Source organism: Nannospalax galili, unplaced genomic scaffold (assembly GCF_000622305.1).
Source record: "Nannospalax galili isolate Female #2095 unplaced genomic scaffold, S.galili_v1.0 scaffold735, whole genome shotgun sequence".
Taxonomy (NCBI): Eukaryota; Metazoa; Chordata; class Mammalia; order Rodentia; family Spalacidae; genus Nannospalax; species Nannospalax galili.
Window position 1 is genome coordinate 2,302,115 of NW_008337053.1, and position 24,714 is coordinate 2,326,828.

At 40.2% G+C, this 24,714-nt stretch overlaps 1 protein-coding gene across 2 annotated transcripts in view; it reads left to right on the top strand.

Moving 5' to 3' along the window:
• The window catches only part of Usp8 (ubiquitin specific peptidase 8), a 77,023-nt gene that overhangs the window by 25,580 nt on the left and 26,729 nt on the right, over positions 1–24,714 (top strand). For both annotated transcript variants that reach the window (XM_008831802.3, XM_029562956.1), the window contains 6 exons: positions 5,398–5,560; positions 8,250–8,292; positions 10,675–10,819; positions 14,280–14,442; positions 19,742–19,886; positions 20,752–20,975. In XM_008831802.3, coding sequence (XP_008830024.1) covers positions 5,398–5,560; positions 8,250–8,292; positions 10,675–10,819; positions 14,280–14,442; positions 19,742–19,886; positions 20,752–20,975 — 883 coding nt within the window. The remainder of the gene's footprint in view (positions 1–5,397; positions 5,561–8,249; positions 8,293–10,674; positions 10,820–14,279; positions 14,443–19,741; positions 19,887–20,751; positions 20,976–24,714) is intronic.

Genomic DNA, 24,714 nt, shown 5'->3' on the forward strand with positions numbered 1-24,714 from the left:
TCCTGGCCCCTGCTCAGCCTGCTTTCTTATGCAACACAGGCCCACCTGCCCAGGGGTGGCACCACCCACAGTGGGCTGGGCCCTCCCACATCACTCATCAAGAAGATGCCCTTTCGGCATGGCCACAGGCCAGTCCAATAGAGGCAATTTCCCGATTGAGGCTCCCTCAACCCAGGTGTGTCAAGTTGACACTAAAGCTATCCAGCACAATGGGAAAGGGCAAACCGAGAGATTATGAGGCAGTTAAAACATAGAAGAGGGAAAGTAGACCCTTTAACCAGGCTGACATTTCTACATGGATTTGAATTTTTTTCAGGGAGAATGTATCATTACAAGTAGTTTTCAGGGTGCTTTTTGTTTTGTTTTTGTTTTTGATTTAGGGTCTCACTTTGTAACCCCTAGTGGCCTCAACTTATGGGGCAAACCGAGAGATTATGAGGCAGTTAAAACATAGAAGAGGGAAAGTAGACCCTTTAACCAGGCTGACATTTCTACATGGATTTGAATTTTTTTCAGGGAGAATGTATCATTACAAGTAGTTTTCAGGGTGCTTTTTGTTTTGTTTTTGTTTTTGATTTAGGGTCTCACTTTGTAACCCCTAGTGGCCTCAACTTATGATCCTCTTTTCTGAGGCTCATGAATGCTGATCATATGCACATGCCCACAGCTGAACTACTCTTCTTAAAGTAAACCTTGAAATGTGTATTTGTTACTGTTGTGGGGCTAGGGATCAAATACAGGACCTTATTCATGTCAGACAAGCCCTCTACCTCTGACAAAGAACAAAAATGATTCAGTCCAGGCAGCTGAAATGTTGATAAATTTTCTATTTCAAATATTGATAAGTTTTCTGTTTTAAATGTTTATTTGCCGGGGGCTGGAGAGATGGCTCAGGGATTAAGAGCACTGACTGCTCTTACGGAGGACCCAGGTTTGATTCCCAGCACCCACATGGTGGCTACACACTGTCCTTAACTCCAGTTCCAGGGGAATCCAAAGCCCTCTTCTGACCTCTGAGGCATTGCACGACACAGGTGCACTCATATACATGCAGGCAATACACTCATACACATAAAACAAAAATAATAAAAATTTTTTAAAGTGTTTATTTGCCATAAATAGTCTACTTTTGTAGTAAAAGGGAAAGAAAAATCTTATGCTTGCTTAGATTTAATTTGACCAAGTCCAGGGGTGTTAGGATCCTAGTTAAAGGGATTGGAGAGGCAGGTAAAGGAAATAAAAATCGGTGTCAGATGGAGAGCAAGCCTTCATCTCACTTGGGGTTTCTAACCGAAGCTCCGAAGTGGGAATAATACCAGCTCTGTGTAGATAGATTTACAGAGTTCACTGTGGACATAGATCAGGTGGCAAGTAGGGGTAAAGGTGTATTTTAGAGATAGTAGAAAAAAGTGAATCTTGAAATTTCTTCATTTCTACTTTCAAATAAAAGACTGTCATAAAAAATAATTTAAAAAAAAAAAAAAGACTGTCTTTTGTTTTCTTTTGGTGGTACTGGGGAATGAACCTAAGGGCTCAAACATGTTAGGCCAGCATTCTGCCACTGAGCTGCATCCCTAATCCTTGACAGTTCTTACTGGTTTTTTGGTCTTTTTGAGACAGGGTCTGCCTATAGCCCCAGCTGGCCTGGCACTCCCTATGTAGACCAGGCTGGCCTCAAAATCACAGAGATCCATCTATCTCTGCCTCCTGAGTGCTGGGATTAAAGGTGTGGCCACCATGCCCAGTTGGACATTTCCTACTATAAAAATATATAATGGGTACACATGTATATGTGTATTATGTATTTTATTTTACGTGTATGAGTATTTTGCCTGCATGTAAGTGTATCATGTGCATGCAGTGCCTGCAAAGACCAGAAGAAGGCATCTGATCTCCTGAACTGGAGTTACAGTTGGTAGCTGCCATGTGGGTGCTGGGAATTGAACCTGGGTCCTCTACAGGAGCAGCCAATGCTCTGAATCACAGAGGCATCTCTCCATCCAGCCCTATACAGTGTACTTTGATCATAATCCTCTTCTGCCAACTCTTCCCGGATCCACCCCCACTTCCCTATCCACCCAACTTCACCCCCCCCCCCATTGAGTCTAATTTATGTCATCCAAATACTCTTGAGTGTGTGTGGTATATGCCCTGAAATGTGCTTAACCTATCAGGGGCCACACCCTTAAAGAAAACTGACTCTTCAGACTCTCTTAGCAGCTGTCATATGCCAATAGTTCCTTAGCTAGGTGTGTGGACTTTGTGCCCACCTCCCCTCTCCATGCTTGGATTGTGTCTAGCTTGAGCTTGAGCAGTTTTTGTGCATTCTGACACAGCTGCTGTGAGACAACTGCCTTGCTGTCTGTAAAGCACTGTTGCCTTGTAGTCACCCCCATTTCTGGCTCTTAAAATCTCTCTCTCTCTTCTTCCTCAAAGATCCCTGAGCCTTGGTGGGAGGGATGTGATATAGATTTGAACACTCCACAGTCTCATTCTTTACACGTTGACCAGCTATGGGCTGTGTATTAATTGCCTTTTATTGCAAGAAGCTTCTCTGGGGCTGGAGAGATAGCTCAGCAGTTAAGAGCATTGGCTGCTCTTACAGAGGACCAGGGTTCAATTCCCAGCACCCACATGGTGGCTGACAACCAGCTGTAGATCCAGGTCCAGAGGAATCCAATGCCCCTTTCTGACCTCCATAGGCATTGCATGACACGGGTACACTTACATACATGCAGGCAGTATACTCAGACACAAAAAAATAATAAATAAAATATTTTTTAAAAAGAATAAGCTTTGTTGATGAGGGTTGAGAAATGAACTAATCAGGCTTAGCCACTGTGTGGGCATAAATGTTTTTTAAAAATTGCCTTTCTCATTACCATTTTTGGCACTCTCCATTACTCTTAGGACAAGCTTCTATCTAAATCATGTCCTTTAGTCTGAAGAACTTTAGCATTCCTGGTAGTCTGAGTCTGTTGGGAACAAATTCTTTCTTTTCGTTTATCTAGAAATCTTTTTTTAAAAAATATTTTATTTATTATTTTTATTTCATGTGTATGAGTGTATTGCTTGCGTGTATGTGAATGTACCCGTGTCATGCAGTGCCACAGAGGTCAGAAGAGGGTTTTAGATTCCCCTGGAACTGGAGTTAAGGATGGTTTGTAGCTGCCATGTGGGTGCTGGGAATCGAACCCAGGTCCACTGCAAGAGCAGTCAGTTCTCTTAACTGCTGAGCATCTCTCAACAAATTCAGGGAAACTGAAGTAAGATCCTGCATTCTACCTGACCACAATGGAATAAAGCAAAATTATAGCAGCAACAAAAAGGACAGAAAGAACACAAACTAATGGAGACTAAACACACCATTGAATAAAAATTGGTTCAAGGGAGAAATCAATAAGGAAATTTAAAAATTCTTAGAATCGAATGAAACTGAAAACATAACACACCAAAATCTATGGGACACAATGAAGGCAGTCCAAGAGGAAAGTTTACAGCACTAAGGGCCTACATCCAAAATTAGACATTTCATATTATGAACTCAATGATGGACCCGAAGGCCTTGAAAAGTAAGAGCAAACAATATCCAAAAAACAGTAGATAGGAAGAGATAATCAAAATCAGGGCTGAAATTAATGAAATGGAAATGAAAAAAAAACAATACAAAGAATCAATTTGAAAAGATAACAAGACTAGTAAACCTTTAGCCAAATTAACCAAATGAAAGAGGACACTAATTGATAAAGTCAGACATGAAAAGGGAAACATTACAACAAATCTTAAGGACATACTTTAAAAAAAATTCTATATTCCAGTAAAGAGGAAAGTCTAAAAGAAATGTACAAATTTTTAGATATATATGACCTAAGAATTAAATCAAGGAGAAGCAAATAATTTAAGTAGAACCACAGCAACCAATAAAGCAGTAACTTAAAATCTCCCAACTAGGGGCTGAAGAGATGGTTCAGAGGTTAAGATCACTGGTTGCTCTTGCAGAGGCCCCAGGTTTGGTTCCCAGCACCCACATGGTAGCTTACAACTGTCTATAACTCCAGTTTAAGGTGTTACAGGCCTTCACCTGTCCTCTAAGGGATTGCAAGAGCCAGAGGCAGTGGACGACTATTAGGAAACTGTTTTCTGGACACTACTGGACAGCTGCACATGTGACCTCTAAGAAGGCTGTGACAGCATGCAGAAGACCTGTGCAGGCAACTGATTGCTGCTCGATGAAGACCTGATCTTCCTAAAACAAGGGACTCTAGATAGGCTGACTAGACCTCAGTGGATGGACTTGCACTGGGGAATAGCTGGGGGCACTGACAACACAGTGGATAGTAACAGGGATGACAGAGTATATGGGCTCCAGTGGCAGGGGAGGCTATGGGAGGGTGCCATTTGGGATGGGGGTTTACATTAAGATTGTTTGGGGTGTTCTGTATGAAATACACACACACACAAAAATCAATCAAAAAAAAAGCACTGGCTGCTCTGTGTTGATGTGTCAGTGGGCTGTTAGAAGTGTCTTCCTGTTGCACAAAAGAAAAAGATATCCCAGAAGAAACTTATGGCACAGGAATAAATTGAGCATAAAATAAATGCAGATAAAAGTGTGAAAAAGAAAAGTGTGTTCCTGCATAGCTAGCAATGGGGACACTTCTGAGGCCCATAGCAAATCTTCTGTAGGGTCAGAAGATTCTCAGTGCTGACCTTTAGAAGTCTGTGGAGGGAAGCTGGGTGTGGTCACTCACACCTTTAATCCCAGCACTCGGGAGGCAGAGGCAGGCTGATCTCTGTAAGTTCGAGGGCAGCCTGGTCTACATAGCAAGTTCCAGGACAGCTTGGGCTACAGGGAGACCCTGTCTCAAAAAAAGACCAAAAAAAAGTCTGGAAGGCTCACCAGTTTCTACAGGTAGTCTGTGATTGCAGGCACTCAGGTCACAGTAGGAATATGTGGTACTCCTGGAAGCTGGGCACAGTACACCACAATGTCTTCAGGTGGAATTGAATAGGGTGGCAACTGGTTTGGTCAGTCTACTGGGGTTGGAGGGAGGGGGTGACAAAAAAGACCATGAGGTCCCAGGACAAACCAGGTAAGTGAGGTAGCTGATATGCAGGCAGACTGCCTGGGTATCCCTAACTGGGATGTGGGTGGCAGGACTCCACATAGTCCCCAAGCAGCACAGTTGGTGTGGTGGCTAGTGGAAAGGTGGGCCTCTGAGGGCAGATGTGTGAGTTGAGATTTGTAATAGAACTCTAGCAGAATGACTTTTCAGTTGAAGGGAGATAGGCTAACGCTGTAAAGAACATGAAAGGCAGGATGCTGGGTATTTGAAACAACTTCTTAAACTTCTCTATCATGCCAATAAAACACATCTTGACCTCTTTTCCAACTAGATATGAAGAAGCTGAAGTTCGGAAAAAACTTGAAGAAAAGGACAGACAGGAGGAAGAGCTGCAGCAGCAGAAGAGGCAGGAAGCAGCAGGAAGAGAGGATGGTGGTTCCGGGGCCAAAAGCTCTTTGGAGAATGTACTGGATTCCCAAAACAAAACCCAAAGGGTATTTCCAGTTTATTGTGGAAGTAAACATTGTTCTGTTTGCCAGATGGCTTGCTTATGAGAAGTTGAGGTGCCACTGTAAAGTTTTTCTAGGCAACGGGGGTAAAATTTCACATTTAGTCAGAATATTAAATGTTCCTGCTTCAGTTGATTCCAGGTTTTTCTGTAAACTTCATGGCAGTACTGTTCTGTCCATCAGTTACATTTTTTGGCAGTGTTGTAAGCTTAATGAAGTGATAGAACATTTGATTTTTCAGTACATCTTAGTTCTGGGTCTGTGTCAAGGCTTGCCTAACAATTCTTGGATACAATTTCCTCATTTGTGAAGTGATGGTCTTAAAATAGATCTGAAGGTTTCATTTTCTCATAATGAAATTTACATTAAGAGAAGGATTTGGGGGCTGGAGAGAGGCTCAGCAGTTAAGAGCACTGGCTGCTTTTACAGAGCAAGAGTTGAATGCTGGGTTTAGTTCCCAGCACCCACATGGTGGCTAACAACCATCTGTAACTCCAGTTCCAGGGGATCTGACTCCCTCTTCTGGCCTCCACAGGCATTGCATGACAGGAGTGCACATACATACATGCATGCCAAACCCTCATATACATAAAATAAAAATGAATAAATAAAACTTAAGTTTAAAAAAGAGAGAGAGAAGGATTTCATTTCTTACTCCAGTTAGTTCCACCCAGTGTTTTGTTTCTGGAGCTTCATTCACTTATACTTGTTTTTTTTCCTCCTCTCTCTACCCCAGGTTCCCCTTCCCCTGTCTGTCACTCTCCATTTTGTTTAGCTACTACTGGTATCCTTTTCAGCATCTGTATCATCTATTTGTCAAAAGCCACCTGTGACTGTCTATACCTGTCAACTATCACTGTGTCTCCCTTCCTTTACTTCCTCAGAAACTATTCTTCCTAAAATACAAGTTCTTCTGTATTCCTGAGTAATTGAAATTTTTTCTCCTCTGATTGCTCTGATGTCTTGTGAATTTCCTAAGTATTTTGTAGCTTTCTGCTATCATTTGTATGTGGATCATCATCATTTTTTTTCATTTGGAGTTTTTTTTTTTTGTTAGCACTCTGTAAAGAGGTAAAGAAATCTGATCTTTCATTCTTAGAACTTACAATATAGGAGCCAGGCATAGTGACACATGCCTTTAATCCCAGCACTTGGGAGGCAGAGGCAGAAGGATCTCTGTGAGTTCAAGGCCAGCCTGGTCTACATAGTGAGTTCCAGGCCAGCTGGGGCTTCAGGGAGACCCTACTTCAAAAAGACCAAAAAATAAAACAAACAAAACCTTCACAATATAGATAAATAATACTAACAGGGAGATGTTTATTGATAGGTCAAAAACTGTTCCTTTTCAAAAGTGATCAGTCTTTTTTTAATTAAAAAAAAAAAAAGAGTCGCATATAGCCCATGCTGACCTCAATCTCAGTATGTAGCCAAGGCTGGCCTTGAACTCCTGATCCCCCTGCTTCTACTTCCCAAGTACTGGGGATTATAGACCGGTGTCACCACACTCAGTTTACGTAGTGCTGAACAAGCGTTTTACCAGCTGAGCTACATTTCCAACTCCCTTTGTTAATTTAACTTTTGCCTTTTTATTTTGGAAAGAAAATACTGTTAAGCCCTACCACCAGCTGTAATAGTTAACTAACATCTTACTGCACTTTTTATTTGTCTACTGCACTTTTTCTTTTGCTTGGGTATTTCAAAGCAAATTCTGGCTATTATGCTATAATCTGATACCCTGCTTGTCTTAAAATGATTTTTTTTCTCAAGTTGATTTGTTGACTCATGATCCAAACAACATGAGTACCTTGTGGCTATTAGATCCTTTAAGATCCTAAAATAATCTTCATTTGAGATTCTCTTTCTCTGAATTTCCATTCCATGCACTTTATTTAATAATAGAAAGTGAAATGTTTTACATTTGTACAATGGCTCCCCCCTTGTGTCATTTCACTTGTTTTTCTGTCATATTTTCTTTACTTCCTGCAGTGTGAGGTCAGGCTCAAGTTCTGTTTTATGACACAAATTCTCTATAAATGCTACTGTGTATCTCATATCGTATTTGGGGGTGTGTGATATACATAACGTGTGTGGTACTAGCATTGATTCATAGGTTCAAGTGGATCCTTGGTTTTCCCATCTGTAAATGAATAGGCATCTTACAGAGTTATCTCATACTGTTTTGGTTAGAAAATGTAAATATGAAAGTGGTATACTGCAACCTCTCTTTCCTATAGATTTTATAGTGGAAGATACTGATAGGATAGCTAGAATTGTTTCACTGTGTGAAGTGCTTTCTAATTAAATACTATATTTCTCTAACAACTTATTCTTTTAAATTATATTTGACACTTGATTGAGAAAACTTTGAGGAATTGTATAATGATTCTGATGTGCTGCTAGTTATTTTAGCTGCTGTCTGCTGCCTAGTAAAGTAACCTAGCAAAGTCATTATTCATCTGTATTCGGGGGGGGTGGGGAAGTACTGGGAATGGAAACCAGTGTCTCATGGATGCTAGGCAATGAGCTACCACTGAGCTAGACCCTATTCATGTGTTTCTACAAAATGTCATAACTTGGCACAGACCAAGTCTTTTAGCCTTTTCATTGCAGTAAGATACTAAATTTGAGTCTATTTTTTATATGAAAATTGAAACTCTTTTCCCCTATGAAATAGATCAACGGTGAGAAGAATGAAAAGGATGGAACATCAGGGAAAGGTAAGTATGTGAGCAAGCGGACAGTCTGAAGTTCTTAGGAGTTTTGGGGGCTTTTTTGTTTTGTTTTTGGTCTTTTTGAGACAGGGTCTCCCTGCAGCCCCAGCTAGCCTGGAACTCACTATGTAGACCAGGCTGGCCTTGAACTCACAGAGCTCTGCCTGCCTCTGCCTCCTGAGTTCTGGGACTAAAGGTGTGTGCCACCATGCCCAGCTCAGTTTCTGTATTTCTTAAAGGAATATTTCAAGGAAAATTTTAGCCTGGCATGATAAAATGTGGCAATGTATAGTTTACTTGTTTTCTTTTTTCTTTTTGGTCTTTTTGAGACAGGATCTCTCTGTATCCCCAGCTGGCCTGGAACTCACTATGTAAACCAGGCTGGCCTTGAACTCACAGACATCTGCCTCCCGAGTGCTGGGATTAAAGGTGGGCGCCACCATGCCCAGCTATTTTAATTTTATATATATGCATGTATTGCCTGCATGTAGGTAACTGCACTGTGTTGTGCAATGCCCATGGAGGACAGAAGAGGCTATCAGATCCCCTGGAACTGGAGTTATGGACAGTTGTTATCTCCCATGTGGGTGCTGGGATTTGAACACAGGTCTTCTGCAAGAACAGCCAGTGTTAACCGCTAAGCCATCTCTCCAGCCCCTACTTGTTTTCTTTTCTAGATGCAGTAGTTAAGTATAGCACAGTGGTTAAGAGGATGAACTCTCAGAAGTCAGATTTTGAATACTGGTTCCCTCTCTGAAATCTTGAATCTGATACTGTAAGCTCTACCTCAGTTTCCCGAGTGGGGTTGCATTAGTTTTGTGTCTTCCTGTCCTTTGCTAAAATACTCTGACGAAGGCAGACAGTTCCATGACAGCAGGGAATACATGGTATCAGGAGCCTCATAGAGGCAGCTGGTCACATTACATCTGCAGTCAGGAAGCAGAGGGAGATGAATGTTGGTGTTCAGCTTGTTTCTCCTTTTCACTTAGTGTAGGACCTCAGCTTGTGGAAGGGTGCCACTCACAGTTAAAGTGGGTCTTCCTACTTCAATTAACATAGATAGAGAGGTAATCCCTCATAGACATGTCTAGAAACTTATCTCCAAGGTGATTTTAGATCCTGTCAAGTTGAGTCTCAATATTAACTGTCATAGGGATTGAAAAGGGAACCTATTTCATAGTTAATTTCAGTTACTATATCTTGAACTTTCAGAATCCATAGTAAATTTTAAGTGTTGGCTATTATTGTGACTCTAGATTAGAGACTTATTTATTTAAGAGGTGTCCTTTCCCCCCTAGGAAAAAAAATCCAAACCATTAATTTGAATGTATCCATATAAGGTGATATTGGTGCTCTACAGACAGATCCCTGGCCTACCAACAAGTTAGGAAGCTGCCTTCATCCACTAGAGAAATGTTTCCTCTTGGCAAAGGTTTAAATTAAATGTAATTTCATGTAACACTAAAGCGAATTGTGCATGGATCATATTGCCATACAGTAATTTTTATAATAAACTATGTAGTATAAATAAGGTGCCTTCCTAGAGGCTGTTGTTGATTATCCAGGTATTAGTTTTTGTCCGTTTATTCCTTGGTATTTCAGCATGCTTACTCTATTCAGTGGTTGGCAGCTTGAATTTTTTATTTAACCATTTTTTATGATCTTAAATTTCCCATCCTCCTCTACTTCTGAGTACACTACCATGCCAGTTTATGCAGTGCTGGTGATCAAAGCAGGGTCGTATATAAATGGACTCATGCATTTAAGACAAGCATTCTATCACCTGAGCCATATCATCCCAGTCCTTGAGACTATGAACTATAGATTTTGTGTGTGAAAATGTTTCTGCTGTCTTAATAAGACATGTATTTTAATTTCCTTCCCTTTATACCAGTAGCAGAACCAACACCAGATGTAGTCATAACCTTAGCAACCAAGTGTTTATTGGGGTTTGGGGACTTGCTGGGAATTAAATCCAGGGTCTAGCACATTCTAGGCAAGAATTAGTCCATTGAAATACAATCCAAGCCTGTTTTATAAGCAAGGCATACTTGTTTCTTGATAAATGTTAATGTAAAGCCGGGTATGGTGGCGAACACCTTTAATCCCAGCACTTGGGAGGCAGAGGCAGGCGGCTCTCTTTGAGTTCAAGGCCAGCCTGTTCTATATAGAGAGTTCCAGGACAGCTGGGGCTACAGGGAGACCCTGCTTCAAAAAGACCAATAAAATAAAATAAAATGTTAACGTAAGATAAAGTATATTTAATGGTAGTGTAAAAGATAACAAATGGTAAGGTATTTAGCAAGTATGTGATACAATGTATGCTTGCTCCTGTGTTTCAAGAGGCCAGCATACAAAACTGGACGTTTCTTGTCTCTCAATTCCAAGGAACAATCACAGCAAAGGAGCTATACACAATGATGATGGATAAAAACATCAGCTTGATTATAATGGATGCTCGACGAATACAAGATTATCAGCATTCATGTATCTCAAATTCTCTCAGTGTTCCTGAAGAAGCTATTAATCCAGGGTAGGTCACTGTGTTTATGAGACACAGGGTTTTGCTGTGTGGCCCAGACTGGCCTTAAAGTTTTGCCTCTTACCGTGGCTTCTCCGGTCTGGGATGTGGACTGTGCCACCACTCCTGGTTGTTTTCTATTTTGTGTAAATGACTGCGTTCTTATATTCACTGTTATATCTTTGATAGTCTGCTCAATTATTATATACAGGTGTAGTTTGTGTGTTACTGTGTGTAGTTGTAGTTTGTGTGTTATCGGTGTTATGTGTGTTTTCTTGTGTTACTACAACACAATTTACCTACCTATCTTTATTTTTTGACTTGGACTTTAGTGGTTTTTCCATTTATATAAAGACTGTTCTGGTTTGTTTCTTCATTGCTGTGACAAAACACTCTGACCACTACCAACTTGAAGAGGAAAGGGTTTATTTGTCTTACATCTCTGGGGTCACAGTTCATCAAGGAGTCCAAGGTAGAACTCGGGACAGGAAACTGGAGGCAGGAGCTGGAGCACAGGCCATGGAGGAATGCTGCTTACTTTACTCCCCTGGTCCCTGCTCAGCCTGCTTTCTTATGCAAGACAGGCCCACCTGCCCAGGGGTGGCACCACCCACTGTGGGCTGAGATCTCCCACATCACTCAACAATCAGAAGATGCCTCACAGATGTGGTCCGGGCCAGTTCAATGGAGACAGTTCCCCAGTTGAGGCTCCCTCTACCCAGGTGTGTCAAGTTGACACTAAAGCTATCCAGAACAAGGACATATAAATTTATGATAATTTGCATTTTATTAATCATTATATTTAAAATTATAGGACAGGTCGAAGCAAATTGTAGCAAATTGTGAAGATGACACATGAAAGACTTAAATAAATTTGGGAGACATTTTTTGATCCTGTTATTTCCCAACATGTTCTTTATGTAAGAAACATATGTCTTTTCTTTCAAATCCTGTAAAACTTGGTTGGTTTATAACAAAGAATTCTAATCTTTTCATCTCACCATAACCTGTAAGACTTTTATTTAAGGAAAGGCCCTAATGTATTCCTGAGCCTGATGGCCCAGGGTGGTGGAGCTCTGCTCCCATTGCCCCAGGAAAGACTGAAATTGGACCCTTGCCAGTGAGCAAAAGACACAGTTCTGTTGCATTAGGAATAAAAGCCCACCAGGCTTCTGGGTCCTGTGTGTGTTTGCTGGATCTGACTGCCCATGCAAGGTATCATTTTGCAGAAGTAAAATCTGCTTTGCTAAGTTATTTTTGCTTTGTCTGAGTTTTTTTTGTGCAGTATTGATGTGGTCATTGGACCTTGGATTTTATTTTTAACATTTAGGATGCTAACCCTGAAAGCAGTATTTAGGTAAATATATCTCTAGATTTGGAAGTGGTCCTTAAGAATATCATGTTTTATTTTTTCTCATTCTTTATAGGCCAAGCACAATAACCAACATTATTATTTAGGGACAGAATTTAAGTTTTAAGTTTTTTTATTGAATTTTTGTGTATTCATACAAACATCTCAATCTTAATCAACTTTACCCCCCTTCCCCACTGGCACCCTCATAGCTCCCCCGCAATGGAATTTATATACACATTCTATCATTTCTGTTTAGGCCTCTTGTGTCAAGTTAGTGTCCCCAAATGTTCCTTAGTGCAAGCTCATCTGCTGAGGTCTAGTCAGCCTATCTAGAATCTCTAGTTTTAGGAAGATCAGCTCTTCCTCACCCAGCAGTAATCATTTGCCAATATTTCTTCAGATGATTGGGGTCTGCTGTTTATTTCCCCAGTTCTATGCAAACTTAAGCTTTCTTTTTAATCCAGTGCCATTTATGGTTAGAAGTTTTCCCGTTCTGCTCAATTTACCAGTTTACCAGTTAGATACTAAAATGCCTACCAAATGCTGAGTGCTTTGCTCAGAATACTGGCACCTTTTACTACAGGAGTGAACCTGTATTATTCAGTCATTTGGCAAATATTGACATGTAGGCTGAGTTACTGTGATTCTAAGTGCTGAAGCTAAACCAGTGAACATAGAAAAAAATGTTGCCTTTGAGAAGTGCTTATTTGAATAGGCAGATCGTATAGACAAGAAGAACACTAAAACTTTAAAATATATGCCAGGTGTGGTGGTGCAGGCTTTTAATCCCAGCACCTGGTGGGGGCAGAGGTAGGTGGGTCTTTGTGAGATCAAGGCCAGCCTGGTTACCATAGTGAGTTACAGTCCTGCTGGGGCTACAGGAAGACCCTGTTTCAAAAAAGACAGACAATTTTTAAAAATATTAGCTGGGTGTGGTGGTGCACACCTTTAATCCCAGTACTCGGGAGGCAGAGCAGGCGGATCTCTGTGAGTTCAAGACCAGCCTGGTCTACATAGTGAGTTCCAGACCAGCTGGGGCTACAGGGAGACCCTGTCTCAAAAAAAGACCAAAAATAAACAAACAACAACAAAAAACATATATATGTATATATACACACACACACATATAGTGTGCCTATGTTAGTAAATGCTGGAGAGAGAGAGAGAGAGAGAGAGAGAGAGAGAGAGAGAGAGAGAGTATGTGTGTCTGTTGGGATAGACTTTAAGATTTAGTTTAAGGAGGAGTAACAGAAAAGTTATTAGCAAGTGTTGAATAAAGAAAATGAGTGTGATGCACCTATTGAGGCAGAAGTAGGATTGCAAACTACAGATGCTAGAAAGGAGGCCCTTAGGCAAGAACACACCTGAATAAACAAGAATCACCAGATAGTGGCTGAAGTGAGTAAGAGAAGGGGACCAGCAGTTAAAGAAAAGGATGACACTGGGGGCGGGGGGCATGCCTGACAGCCATTGTTAAGAACTTCAGCTTTTAGATGAGTGAAAGATGCACTGAACAGCATGACTTAATATATAGTTGATGATTTCCAGTTGACGAAAGCCAGTGCCTGAGTTTCGGCCAGCTATCAGCTTGGGCGAGTTACTAACTTCTTTATGACATGAAAGTGGGGATAATGCCTCCTGAATTGGACCGTTGTGAGGAATCAATGAGATCCATGGGAATAAAGCATTTAGAACAGCATCTGGCACATAGTAATGCTGTGTGTGCTTGTTACTGAAATATTTTGCTCTTTAGTTAATATATGTGTAGATGCAAGTGAACATAAACATGTAATGCTGTCAAGATGTTGCCCAGTTTATATTTGATTGAGAAAGGTACCCAGGTGATTTCCTCTGTTTTCGGTTTTGCTGTATCCCCCACCTTTTTTAAGGGTTAGAATTGAGTATTTCTTTCTCTCTCTAATAATAATTAAAATCACTAACATGCAGAAATTACTGTTAAATTTAGGCTAGTTAATATATTTAAACTATAAAGAGTCTGACTAGAAAAGAGACTTCTTAAAAGTTTGTCATGCTGCAGTACAGACTGCAGTGTTTTACATTAGTACACCAGAATCACTTTGCAACTTTTGACTCAATGCAAATGTTAATGCATTTCAGTGTCACTGCTAGTTGGATTGAAGCAAACCTCCCAGATGATTCTAAAGACACATGGAAGAAGAGGGGAAATGTGGATTATGTGGTACTTCTGGACTGGTTTAGTTCTGCAAAAGATTTACTCCTTGGAACCACTCTACGGAGTCTGAAAGATGCACTTTTCAAGGTTAGTAAGTTTCTCTATTGTAACTGCAAGCTTTGTCTGGTTGTTAGGAAATCATGGAGACTAGTTTTCCTTAAGAACAAAGGTCCCTCTTGCTTTGATTATAGAATTTTAAAAAATATTTTATTATTTTTATTTTATGTGTATGCGTGTATTGCCTGCATGTAGGTAAGTGCACCCGTGTTGTGCAATGCCTGCGGAGGTCAGAAGAGGCTGTCCGATCCCCTGGAACTGGAGTTACGGATAGTTGTTAGCTGCCATGTGGGTGCTGGGATATGAACCCAGGTCTTCTGTAAGAACAGTCAGTGTTCTTAACTGCTGAGCCATCTCTCCAGCCCCAATTATAGAATTCTTTAAAAATTCAGGTAAAAAAAAATTGTTTTGGGGACTGGAGAGAATCAACAGAAAATGGTAAATAGATCTACATAAAATATATTAAGCCGGGTGTGGTGGTGCACCCCTTTAGTCCCAGCACTTGGGGGGCAGAGGCAGGCGGCAGGCCTGCTGGGGCTACAGGCAGACCCTGTCTCAAAAACACCCAAAAAATTTTTTTTAAATTAATTAAAGTTTTCAGAAATGTAAATTAATCTGGATTTTTTGTTAATTATGAATTAGATTATAAAACATAAAAATGAAGTCACCAAGGGAGAAAGACTGATAGATTTGATTTTATAAAATAAGGAAGATGTGAGAAATAAGATTGAAAAGCACACCTTTAATCCCAGCACTGTCTAGAGTTACAGACAGTTGTTAGCCTCCATGTGGGGCCTGGGAATCGAACCCAGGTCCTCTGTAAGAACAATCAGTGTTCTGAACCACTGAGCCATCTCTCCAGCCTCCAAAAATAAAATTTTAAAGAACTTTAAAAGAAGACAAAAATTTTTGCAACAAATATGGCAGATTTGCTATTGTTTTGATGAGACAGTTTTGCTATTAGCCCAAACTAGTCTTGAAATCACAGTACTTCTACCTCAGCCTCCTGAGTGTAGAATTAAAGGTGTCTAGCTCATGGCAGTGGTTTTTATTTTTGTTTTTAAGATTTATTTTTAATAATGTGCCTGCAGAGGCCAGAGGAGGGCATCAGATCCCTTCAGTCTGGAATTACAGGTGGTTGTGAGCTGGCATATATGGGTGCTGGGACTCTGCAAGAGTAGCATTCTTTAACATCTGAACCATCTCTCCAGGCCCAATGACAGTTTTTTTAAAAATATCTAAAACTGAGGTTAAGGATATAGCTCAGTGGTAGAACACTGCCTAAAACATGTAAGACTTCGCATTTGAGCAGCTGCACAACAAAAAACAAATAAGTAAATGAATCTTCTAAACTCTGAAGAGACTTTAAACAATAGATAAGTAAATTACAAAAAATAGTAAGTGGACATAAATTGTCATAAACAGAGGACATACAAGTTGGCCTAACCATTAAAAAAATGGTTAGCTTCATGGTTAAATGGTTAAATGGATGCAAATTAAAATAAGTGCTATTTTGACTGAGTAAATTCATAGAGAGTTAAAAGTAATAGTTTAACTTATTATTAGACAGTGATAACACAGAATGCCAGTGATCGTGTGTGGTGGACTCTAAAACTCATCTGCTGTATTTTTATTATTTCATAATTTCATAGTGTGTTTTGATCATATTCCATCTCCACCATCTTCTCTCAAATTCATCTCAACCTCACCCCAACTTTGTGTCCTCTTTTTCTTTTTTAAGCCCATGAAGTCCAATTTCTGTTGCCCAAATCCTCTTGGTATAGGGTCATGCCCTGTAGGGTCAAACCCTTAGAGAAAACTGACTCTCCTTCCCCAACAGCTTTCAGGTGCCAACAGCTCCTCAGCTAGGGTTGGGACTTCATGTCCACCCCCATCTCCATGCTGGGATTTTGTCAGGCTTCAGCTTACCCAGGTCTTCTGCATGCTGTCACAGTCTCTTAGAGGTCACATGTGCAGCTGTCCAGTTGTGTCCAGAAAGCACTGTTTCCTAGTAGTTTTCCACTGCTCTGGCTCTTACAATCTTTCTGTCCCCTCTTCCGTGACTATAACTGAGCTTTGAGGGGAGGAGTATGATACAGAAGGGACAGTTTAGAGCTCCCTAGTCCATAGTTTCTTATTCACTGCATAGTGACCAGTTACGTGTCTCTGTGTTAATCTGCATCTACTGCAAAATGAAGCTTCTCTGATGAAGGTTGAGAGATATGCTAATCTGTGGATATAACAGTAAGTCATTAGGAGTTGGTTTAATGCTATGTCCTTTTAGTAGAATAACAGTAGTAGGATCTCCCCTAGGGTCCATGACGTATCTAGCCACAGGTTTGTGGCCCCAATAATGGTACCAGGTATGGGCTCCCTCTTGTGGAGCTGGCCTCCTATCCAATCAGAAGTGTTTGCTTACTCCCATAACATTCATACCCCAATTGTACCAGCAGGCATATCTTGCCAGGCCAGCTAGTAAGGTAGCTTGCACTGGTTCACATTGGGTAAGATTCATGACTACTTTTTTCCTCTGGTAGCGTGCATAGCACCTTAAGAACTATGAAAACCAGCCAGTAGGGATGAACCTTCAAGATCAATACCAACTTCATTTCTTCATGTTCAATGGCACAAGTATGGAGTGTCTTCGGCAAAAGGGTCTCATTGTCAAGTTCTGGAGGTTAACCAAGAGCAATGGTGATAGCCAGTAATGTTTGGGGGGATGTCTGTGGGACACTATTGGCCAATAATTTCAAATTTCCCATTTCTGGCCCAGGGCTTTTTATTCGCTAGCCTGTAGTGTCTAGTAGGGGCATTGTGCACCCCCCCCCCATTATATGGTACCTACATTTAAACTCTTTGTATATATGTGTGTGTGTGTGTAAGCTTCTACAGTGGTAGTTTCCATATGACTGTTTTAAAAGCCCTTAGTGTTGGTTATCCCTCCTCATTTTCCCTCCCCTTCCATGCCCTCCCATTCCTTACTAATAGAACAGTCTTAAAAGCCTTAAAACAATTCATGCAAAAATGAATACAGAAATAAATCCACAAACAAGAGACTGCCAGCATTCAACTGTCTGTAACCTACAAAAGAGGCACTTTCATAACATCCAACCTAAGATACATGAACATTTAATGTATAACTCACACAGCAAATCTGTTAGAAGATGGAGTGAAATGACTGAGGTGGGCCAGCTGGGTTGCCAGTAAGTAACGGGAAGTGCATCCCTAATCTATGTCTTAGATTAGATGGCTCAAATATATAATTGTGTAGATTGAATTAGTAAGCGTGGAAGCATTAGTATTTTTTTATTGATCTTAATCCCAAACCAAGATGCCATAGGGGATGATCACTACATTTAACTATGAAAAAACAGTATGAAGCCAGATGAGGTGGTGTATACCAGTAATCCCAGCAGAAGGATTACAAATTCAAGGTCAGTCTGGGCTTCATGGTAAGTCCTTATCTTGCCAAAACAACCAACCACCAACCAACCAACCAAATAAATAACCAAATACATACATAAATAAATAAATAAAAATAAATACAGCAATTTACCATACATAAGTAAAATATAGGAGAAGACTGTTTTCTCCAGTACATATGCTACAAAGGAAATAGCAGACAACTCATTAGCTAGGGTTGTCCTCTGGTCCCTCACACACATGTACACACAGGTTGCCTGTGCACCTACACACATAAAAAAGATTTTCAGTCTCGCTAACAGGGAAATGACAGTTGAAATAAGATACCATTTTAGGCCTGGAGAGTTGGCTCAACAGCTAAGACCACTGGCTGCTCTTATAGAAGGCCTAGGTTTGATTCCCAGCACCCACATAGCAGCTAACAATTGTAACTCCAGTTCCAAGGGAATCCGACACCGTCTTCTGACCTCCACAGGCATTGCGTGACATGGGTGCACTTACACACAGGCAGGCAATACAGTCACACACATAAAATAAAAATGATAAAATATTTTAAAAAGGTACCATTTTATGTCCACCATTAGGAAAAATGTATAAAAATTTGTAATGAGCATTCTCACATACTGTTAGGTAAGTGCTTGCTATAGCTGTTTTGAAGGGCATCGTGTATCAGATTTTTAAACCAACAACTGTAGACCTAAAAAATTATCCTAAAATAAATTCAAAAAGGTATATTTTCAGTTATCATCTTGAAGATAAACAATGTAATATTGAAAGTCCTAAAATGCTCTTGTGTCTTGGATTAGCAACTCCATTTTGGGGAATTTTACCTAAGGAGGGTGATAGAATATATGCATGTGTAAGGATCCTTACACATGTCTATTTATCCCAGCATGAGGGGAGGAAATGTTCAAATGATTGATTAAATGCTGAAGGGGTGTGTGTGTGTGTGTGTGTGTGTGTGTGTGTGTGTGTGTGTGTATTAAATGAATAGTAATCGTTATTAATGATACTAGTGAAATGTTCATGTAAAAGAAAAGCAGCAGCAGATTAATAAGAGCTTGATTGCTTTGTAAAACTAAAATTGGAGGGGCTGGAGAAATGGCTCAGCAGTTAAGAGCACTGACTACTCTTGCAGAAGACCCAGGTTCAATTCCCAGCACCTATTTGGTGGCTAGCAACAACCTGTAATTCTAGGTCCAGGGACTCTGCCCTCTTCCAACTTCCGTTGGCATTGCACAACACAGGTGCATTTACATACATGCAAGCAATATACTCACACACATAAAAATAATAAATAAAATATTTTTTAAAAATGAAATTTGAGGGGCTGGAGAGATGGCTCAGCACAGTTAAGAACACTGGTTGTTCTTGCAGAAGACCTGAGTTCGAATCCCAGCACCACATGGCAGCTAACTACTGTCTGTAACTCCAGTTCTAGGGGATCCAACAGCCTCTTCTGTCCTCCACGGGCATTGCATGACACAGATGCACTTACCTACACGCAGGCAATACATGCATACACATAAAAAAATAAAAATAATACATAATTTTTTTAATGAAATTTGAAAAGTAGTGTGTTCATATTTAGACTATCTAAGAATGAAATCCGAAGTGTTAAAGTGCTATCTCTGGGTAATCGAGTTATAAGTAATTTTTATCTTTTGTTCATTTATATTCTAATTTTTCTCCTAAGATCATGGGTTGCTTCTTGATTTTTAAAACTTGGCATTGTTATATATGTCTACTATTTCATTTAATGTTGGATTTTGAATTTCTTTTTGTCTCCATTATGTGAAAGGTAAACCTTGCCTGAAAGGTTGCAGTTCTGCATTTGGGGTTGTTGTGTTTTATGACTTTTACTGTTGAGAGTAATTATTTAAAAATAATATTTCTTCTTTTGTAGTGGGAAAGCAAAACTGTCCTGCGCAATGAGCCTTTAGTTTTAGAGGGAGGCTATGAAAACTGGCTCCTTTGCTATCCCCAGTATACAACAAATGCTAAAGTTACTCCACCCCCACGAAGCAAAAATGAAGAGGTGTCTATCTCATGTATGTATGTCCAAAAAATTGTTTAAAATTGCCTCCATCCATTATAAAGCAGATTATGTGTTCAGGGTAACCTTGGTTGTATGTGCATTTTTCCTATTAAATAAGTTTGTTTGGGCTGGAGGGATAGTGTAGCTAACAACCAAAAACATAAATAAGTTTGTTTTCAGGCAAAATAGTACAGGTGGAAGTTCCTATTTTCTTTAAGATTATTGTGATTGGGACTGGAGAGATGGCTCAGCAGTTAAGAGCACTGACTGCTCTCACATAGGACCCAAGTTCAATTCCCAGCACCCACATGGCGACTAAGACCTGTCCTTAACTCCAGTTCCAGGGAAATCCAAAGCCCTCTTCTGACCTCTGTAGCATTGCATGACACGGGTGCACTTACATGCAGGCAATACACTCATACACATAAATTTTTTTTTAATTTTTAAAAAAAGACTATTGTGATTGTACTACGTGTGGTGGCACACGCCTTTAATCCCAGCACTGTGGAGGAAGAGACAGATGGATCTCTGAGAGCTAGGCCAGCCTAGTCTACATAGAGAGTTCCAGACCAGCTGGAGCTTCAGGGGAATGGTCTCCAAAAACAAGATTCTTGTGATTGTGTACGTATAGCATGAATAATGTGAACATTATATATGAGGTTTACTATTCTTTTTTTTTTTTTTTTTTTTGGGTCATTTTGAGACAGGGTCTCCCTGTAGCCCCAGCTTTCCTGGAACTCACTATGTAGACCAGGCTGGCCTTGAACTCACAGAGATCCGCCTGCCTCTGCCTCCCAAGTGCTGGGATTAAAGGCATGCACCACCATGCCCAGCAAGGTTTACTATTCTTAAAATCATTATTCTTTTGGGAATTTTAGTGGATTTTACTTATCCCTCGCTGGAAGAACCAGTTCCTTGTAAACTTCGTGCCCAGATGCCGCCAACTCCTATAGAAGTAGATGAAGATACAGAATTGGTACATGATCAAGATGAAGGAATCAGATCACTGAACATGTCAACTCCAGTGGAACCAGGTGCTGCTTCCAAAGCTGAGATTTCACCCAGAATTCAGCCAGTGCCTGTTACAAAGAGTATTCCACAGGTATTGTCTTGATTTGTTCGTGTGTGTGTGTGTGTGTGTGTGTGTGTGTATCTTTTTGTTTTAATATTGTATTAGACACATGATATACAAATGGGGTTTCATATGTAACCTATAATATCTTAGAAAATGTCAGAAGGATCTGTACAACTTGGCACCTTTATTTTTACAAAAGATTGTTAACATAATTCAACCCTGTTGCCACAACTATATTAGATAATTTAAAGGATTTCAAACCTAGCTGGTGGCCATTTCCCACAACTCTTATCAGTAAAAGTTTGTGTTCTACAATCAACTAAAAGAATTCTGTTTTTGTTGTTGTACAGCTGTCCTTCAGTAGCTCCTCAAGATTAGTTCCAGGACTCCCCAAGGATAACAAAATTAGTAAATGTTCAAGTCCCTTTTATAAAATGGTGTAGTATTTACACATAACCTGCATACATTTTAGAATCATTGCTTCTGATGCATTGTTTATTAATGCATTGTCTATTGTATTGATGCCATGTTATTCAGAGACTAATGACAAGGAAGGTCTCCTACATGGTCAGCACAGGTGCACTTGTTAAAAAGCAAAATACTTTCAACATGGAACCCATCAATAGAAAGGGTTGCTTGTCTGTGTTTGCATGTGAAAGATGTGAGATGTCAGTATTTTGTTGTTGTTGTTGTTTTTTGTCTTTTTTTTTAATTATTATTTTTATGTGTATAAGTGTATTGCCTTCATGTATGTGAGTGCACCCGTGTCGCGTAATGCCGCGGAGGTCAGAAGAGGGCTTTAGATTCCCCTGGAACTGGAGTTAAGGACAGTCATAGCCACCATGTGGGTGCTGGGAATTGAACCCGAGTCCTCTGCTATAGCAGTCAGCGCTCTTAACCACTGAGACATCTCTCCAGCCCCTTTTTTGGTCTTTTTGAGACAGGGTCTCCCTGTAGCCCAGCTATCCTGAACTCACTATGTAGACCAGGCTGGCCTTGAACCCACAGGGATCCACCTGCCTCTGCATTAAAGGCATGCGCTGCCAGGCCCAGCAGTATTTTGTTTTTAAAACAGTATTTTAGCTCCATTTCATTGGAATTTGAATCTTTAACAGTAGTTAAACAGTAGTTATTTACAACTTTAGCCAAGATGCTCAACAAAAATTTAGAGCGCCCCCTTTTTTGGTTAGGTTCTATTTGAAGAAAATTGACTAAAATTTTCTTATGTATTCTTCAATGTATTTTTTTAGCAATTTCTAATTTTTTCCTAGATATGTTTCACATTTGAAGTGGGTGGCCTTCATTTTTAGAGAAGGCTGTTAAAGTGTCTTTGTTTCTTTTTTAAGGTTACCTAATATTTCAGATTAAATCTTCAGACTAAACAATTTGAATTAACAAATTTTCGTGGAGACCGTGTTATTGTACATTTAAGTTAATCAGCCTATTTGAACTCTAAACCTTTTGTATTCCAACATAACTCTGAAAAAGGCACAATTTATCCTACATGTTTTGAGGTTCTTCGCTCAAAAAACATAGAAGCAGGGGCTGGAGAGATGACGCAGTGGTTAAGAGCACTGGCTGCTCTTGGAGAGGACCTGAGTTCAGTTCCCAGCAGCCACATGGCAACTAACGAGTATCTATAACTCCAGTTCCTGATGTCCTCTTTTGGCCTCCACAGCATTGCATGGATGCACTTACATGAAGGCAAAATATTCATATACATAAAATAAAAATAATCTTTTAAAAAAGCTGAGAAGCAGTTGAGGGAAATATCTGTATGAAATGAAAGTTTATAAATATGTGTAAAGTAAATTCTTTCTGGTGCTTAGAAAAAAAAGACCTATGTGAAACTCATTCGCAGTGATTTCATTACTGGAGAGCAGAGGAAAGAAAAACATACTGCTGAGAGTCACCCCTTTCGTGGAAAAAGCAGTATTGTATCTGGCTTAAAGAGCTCAGTAGGGTTTGCAGACACAGACAGAAGTAGAATATATGACAAGCTCTGGTTCACGGAACAGGCGGCAGCTGTGCTATGTAGGTGCAGGTATGTGTTAGGGCAGAATGTAGTAGAAGGTGAGAATGCAAAGATTCAGAAGAGTCAACAAAGACTTGCATCAAATTTGAACCTTATCCAGTAGGTACAAGGGATTGGAGAAAGCATTTTAAGTTTCTAAATGATAGGACCATGGTTGTGCTTTTCAGATTAGGGGATGGTGGAGTAAACTACCAAATATGAATATAAGCATTTCTTTTGTCCTGCTCCACTTAATGCTGACTTCATCTCCATAGCAGTTCTTCTACTTCATTGTCAAGAACATTAGAAGAGAATGGGAAGGGATGTGTTTAAAGAGAAGTGAAAAGAAAATGGCATTTTTTTCTTCACTAACTTCCTTCTTTGCTATCTGATGGAAACAGAATTCATTTACATACATAGGTTGTTACTGGCAGATGTTCTTTGAAGTTCTTGTTTTTGTATGAGCCCACTGCATGCTCAAGAAATGTTAGAGTGACTTCCCACAATGTTGTAGCTTGAATGAGCTGTTAAATTGAGACAGTAAACATTTAACGTCCTAAATGAGGAATTTAGGCAGGGTGTAACTTAACATTCAAACTAATTAGAATCTTCTTTCGAAAGTTGTTGGGGGAGAAGTTAAATCTCTACCCTTTTAGAACTTGTTTTCCAAGAGGAGGGAAAACAAGATTTTAGACACACTTAATCAAGACCTTAAAAAGGACTCTTGAGAAAAAGATTACAATATTTTGAGGGCATATACAGCAGATGCTTGGCTAGTCTGAGCAATCGAGGGAATCTTTCCTGAGGGACAGGTGTTTAAACCAAGGTCTAATGTGGACATTATTCATATGAACAGCTATATAAAGACCCAAGTTGGAAAGGAACATACAACTTTAAATTTTTTTTTTTTTTTAGGGCAAGTGTAGGGGCTGGGGAATGGCATGAGGACCAGAGTTCAGCTAGATCGCCAGCACTAACACAAAAAGCCGGGTGCAGCATTGCACACCTCTAATCGGTGAGAGGATCTTTGGGGCTTGCTGTCCAGCCAGTCTTCCCTGGTCAACAAGTTCTAGGTTCAGTGACACTTTCTCAACCACCTAAAGAAGAAACCCAGCATCAACCTCTGGCTTCTACACATACGTGTACACATATGCATGTGTACCTGCACACATACGAGCACAGACACATGAATATATACACACAGAAAAATAGAATTTTAAAAGGCAAGTGTGGCTAGAGTATAGATTGGTGAGATGTGGGCTGGCAAGGTGGCTTAGTGGCTGAAAGTGTTTACTCTGCTGCCAAAGCCTGATGACTTAAGTTCAGTCCCCAGGACCCACATGGTGAAGAGAACTGACTCCTGCAAGTTCTCCTCTGACCTCCACATGTGTACATTGTTACACGTGCATGCCCCTCCCTCATATACACAGTAAATAAGTAAGTAAATGTAATAAAAATGTCTCTAAAAAATAATAAGATGTAAGAATTGGAAAAGTGGGCTGGTGAGATGGCTTAACAGGCAGAAGTGCCTGATGGCCCAAGTTTGATTCCTGGATCCCACAAAGTGACAAGAGAAAACTGTTTTGACCACCATGCATGTGCCTGCACTCAAATACACAAAATTTAAGAAGTGGAGCTGGGAATAGTGATGCACACCTTTAATCCCAGCACTCAGGACACAGAGGCAGGCCAAGCTCTGTGATACAGGCTAGCCTTGTTTGCATCATGAGTTCTAAGCCAGTCAGGCTACGT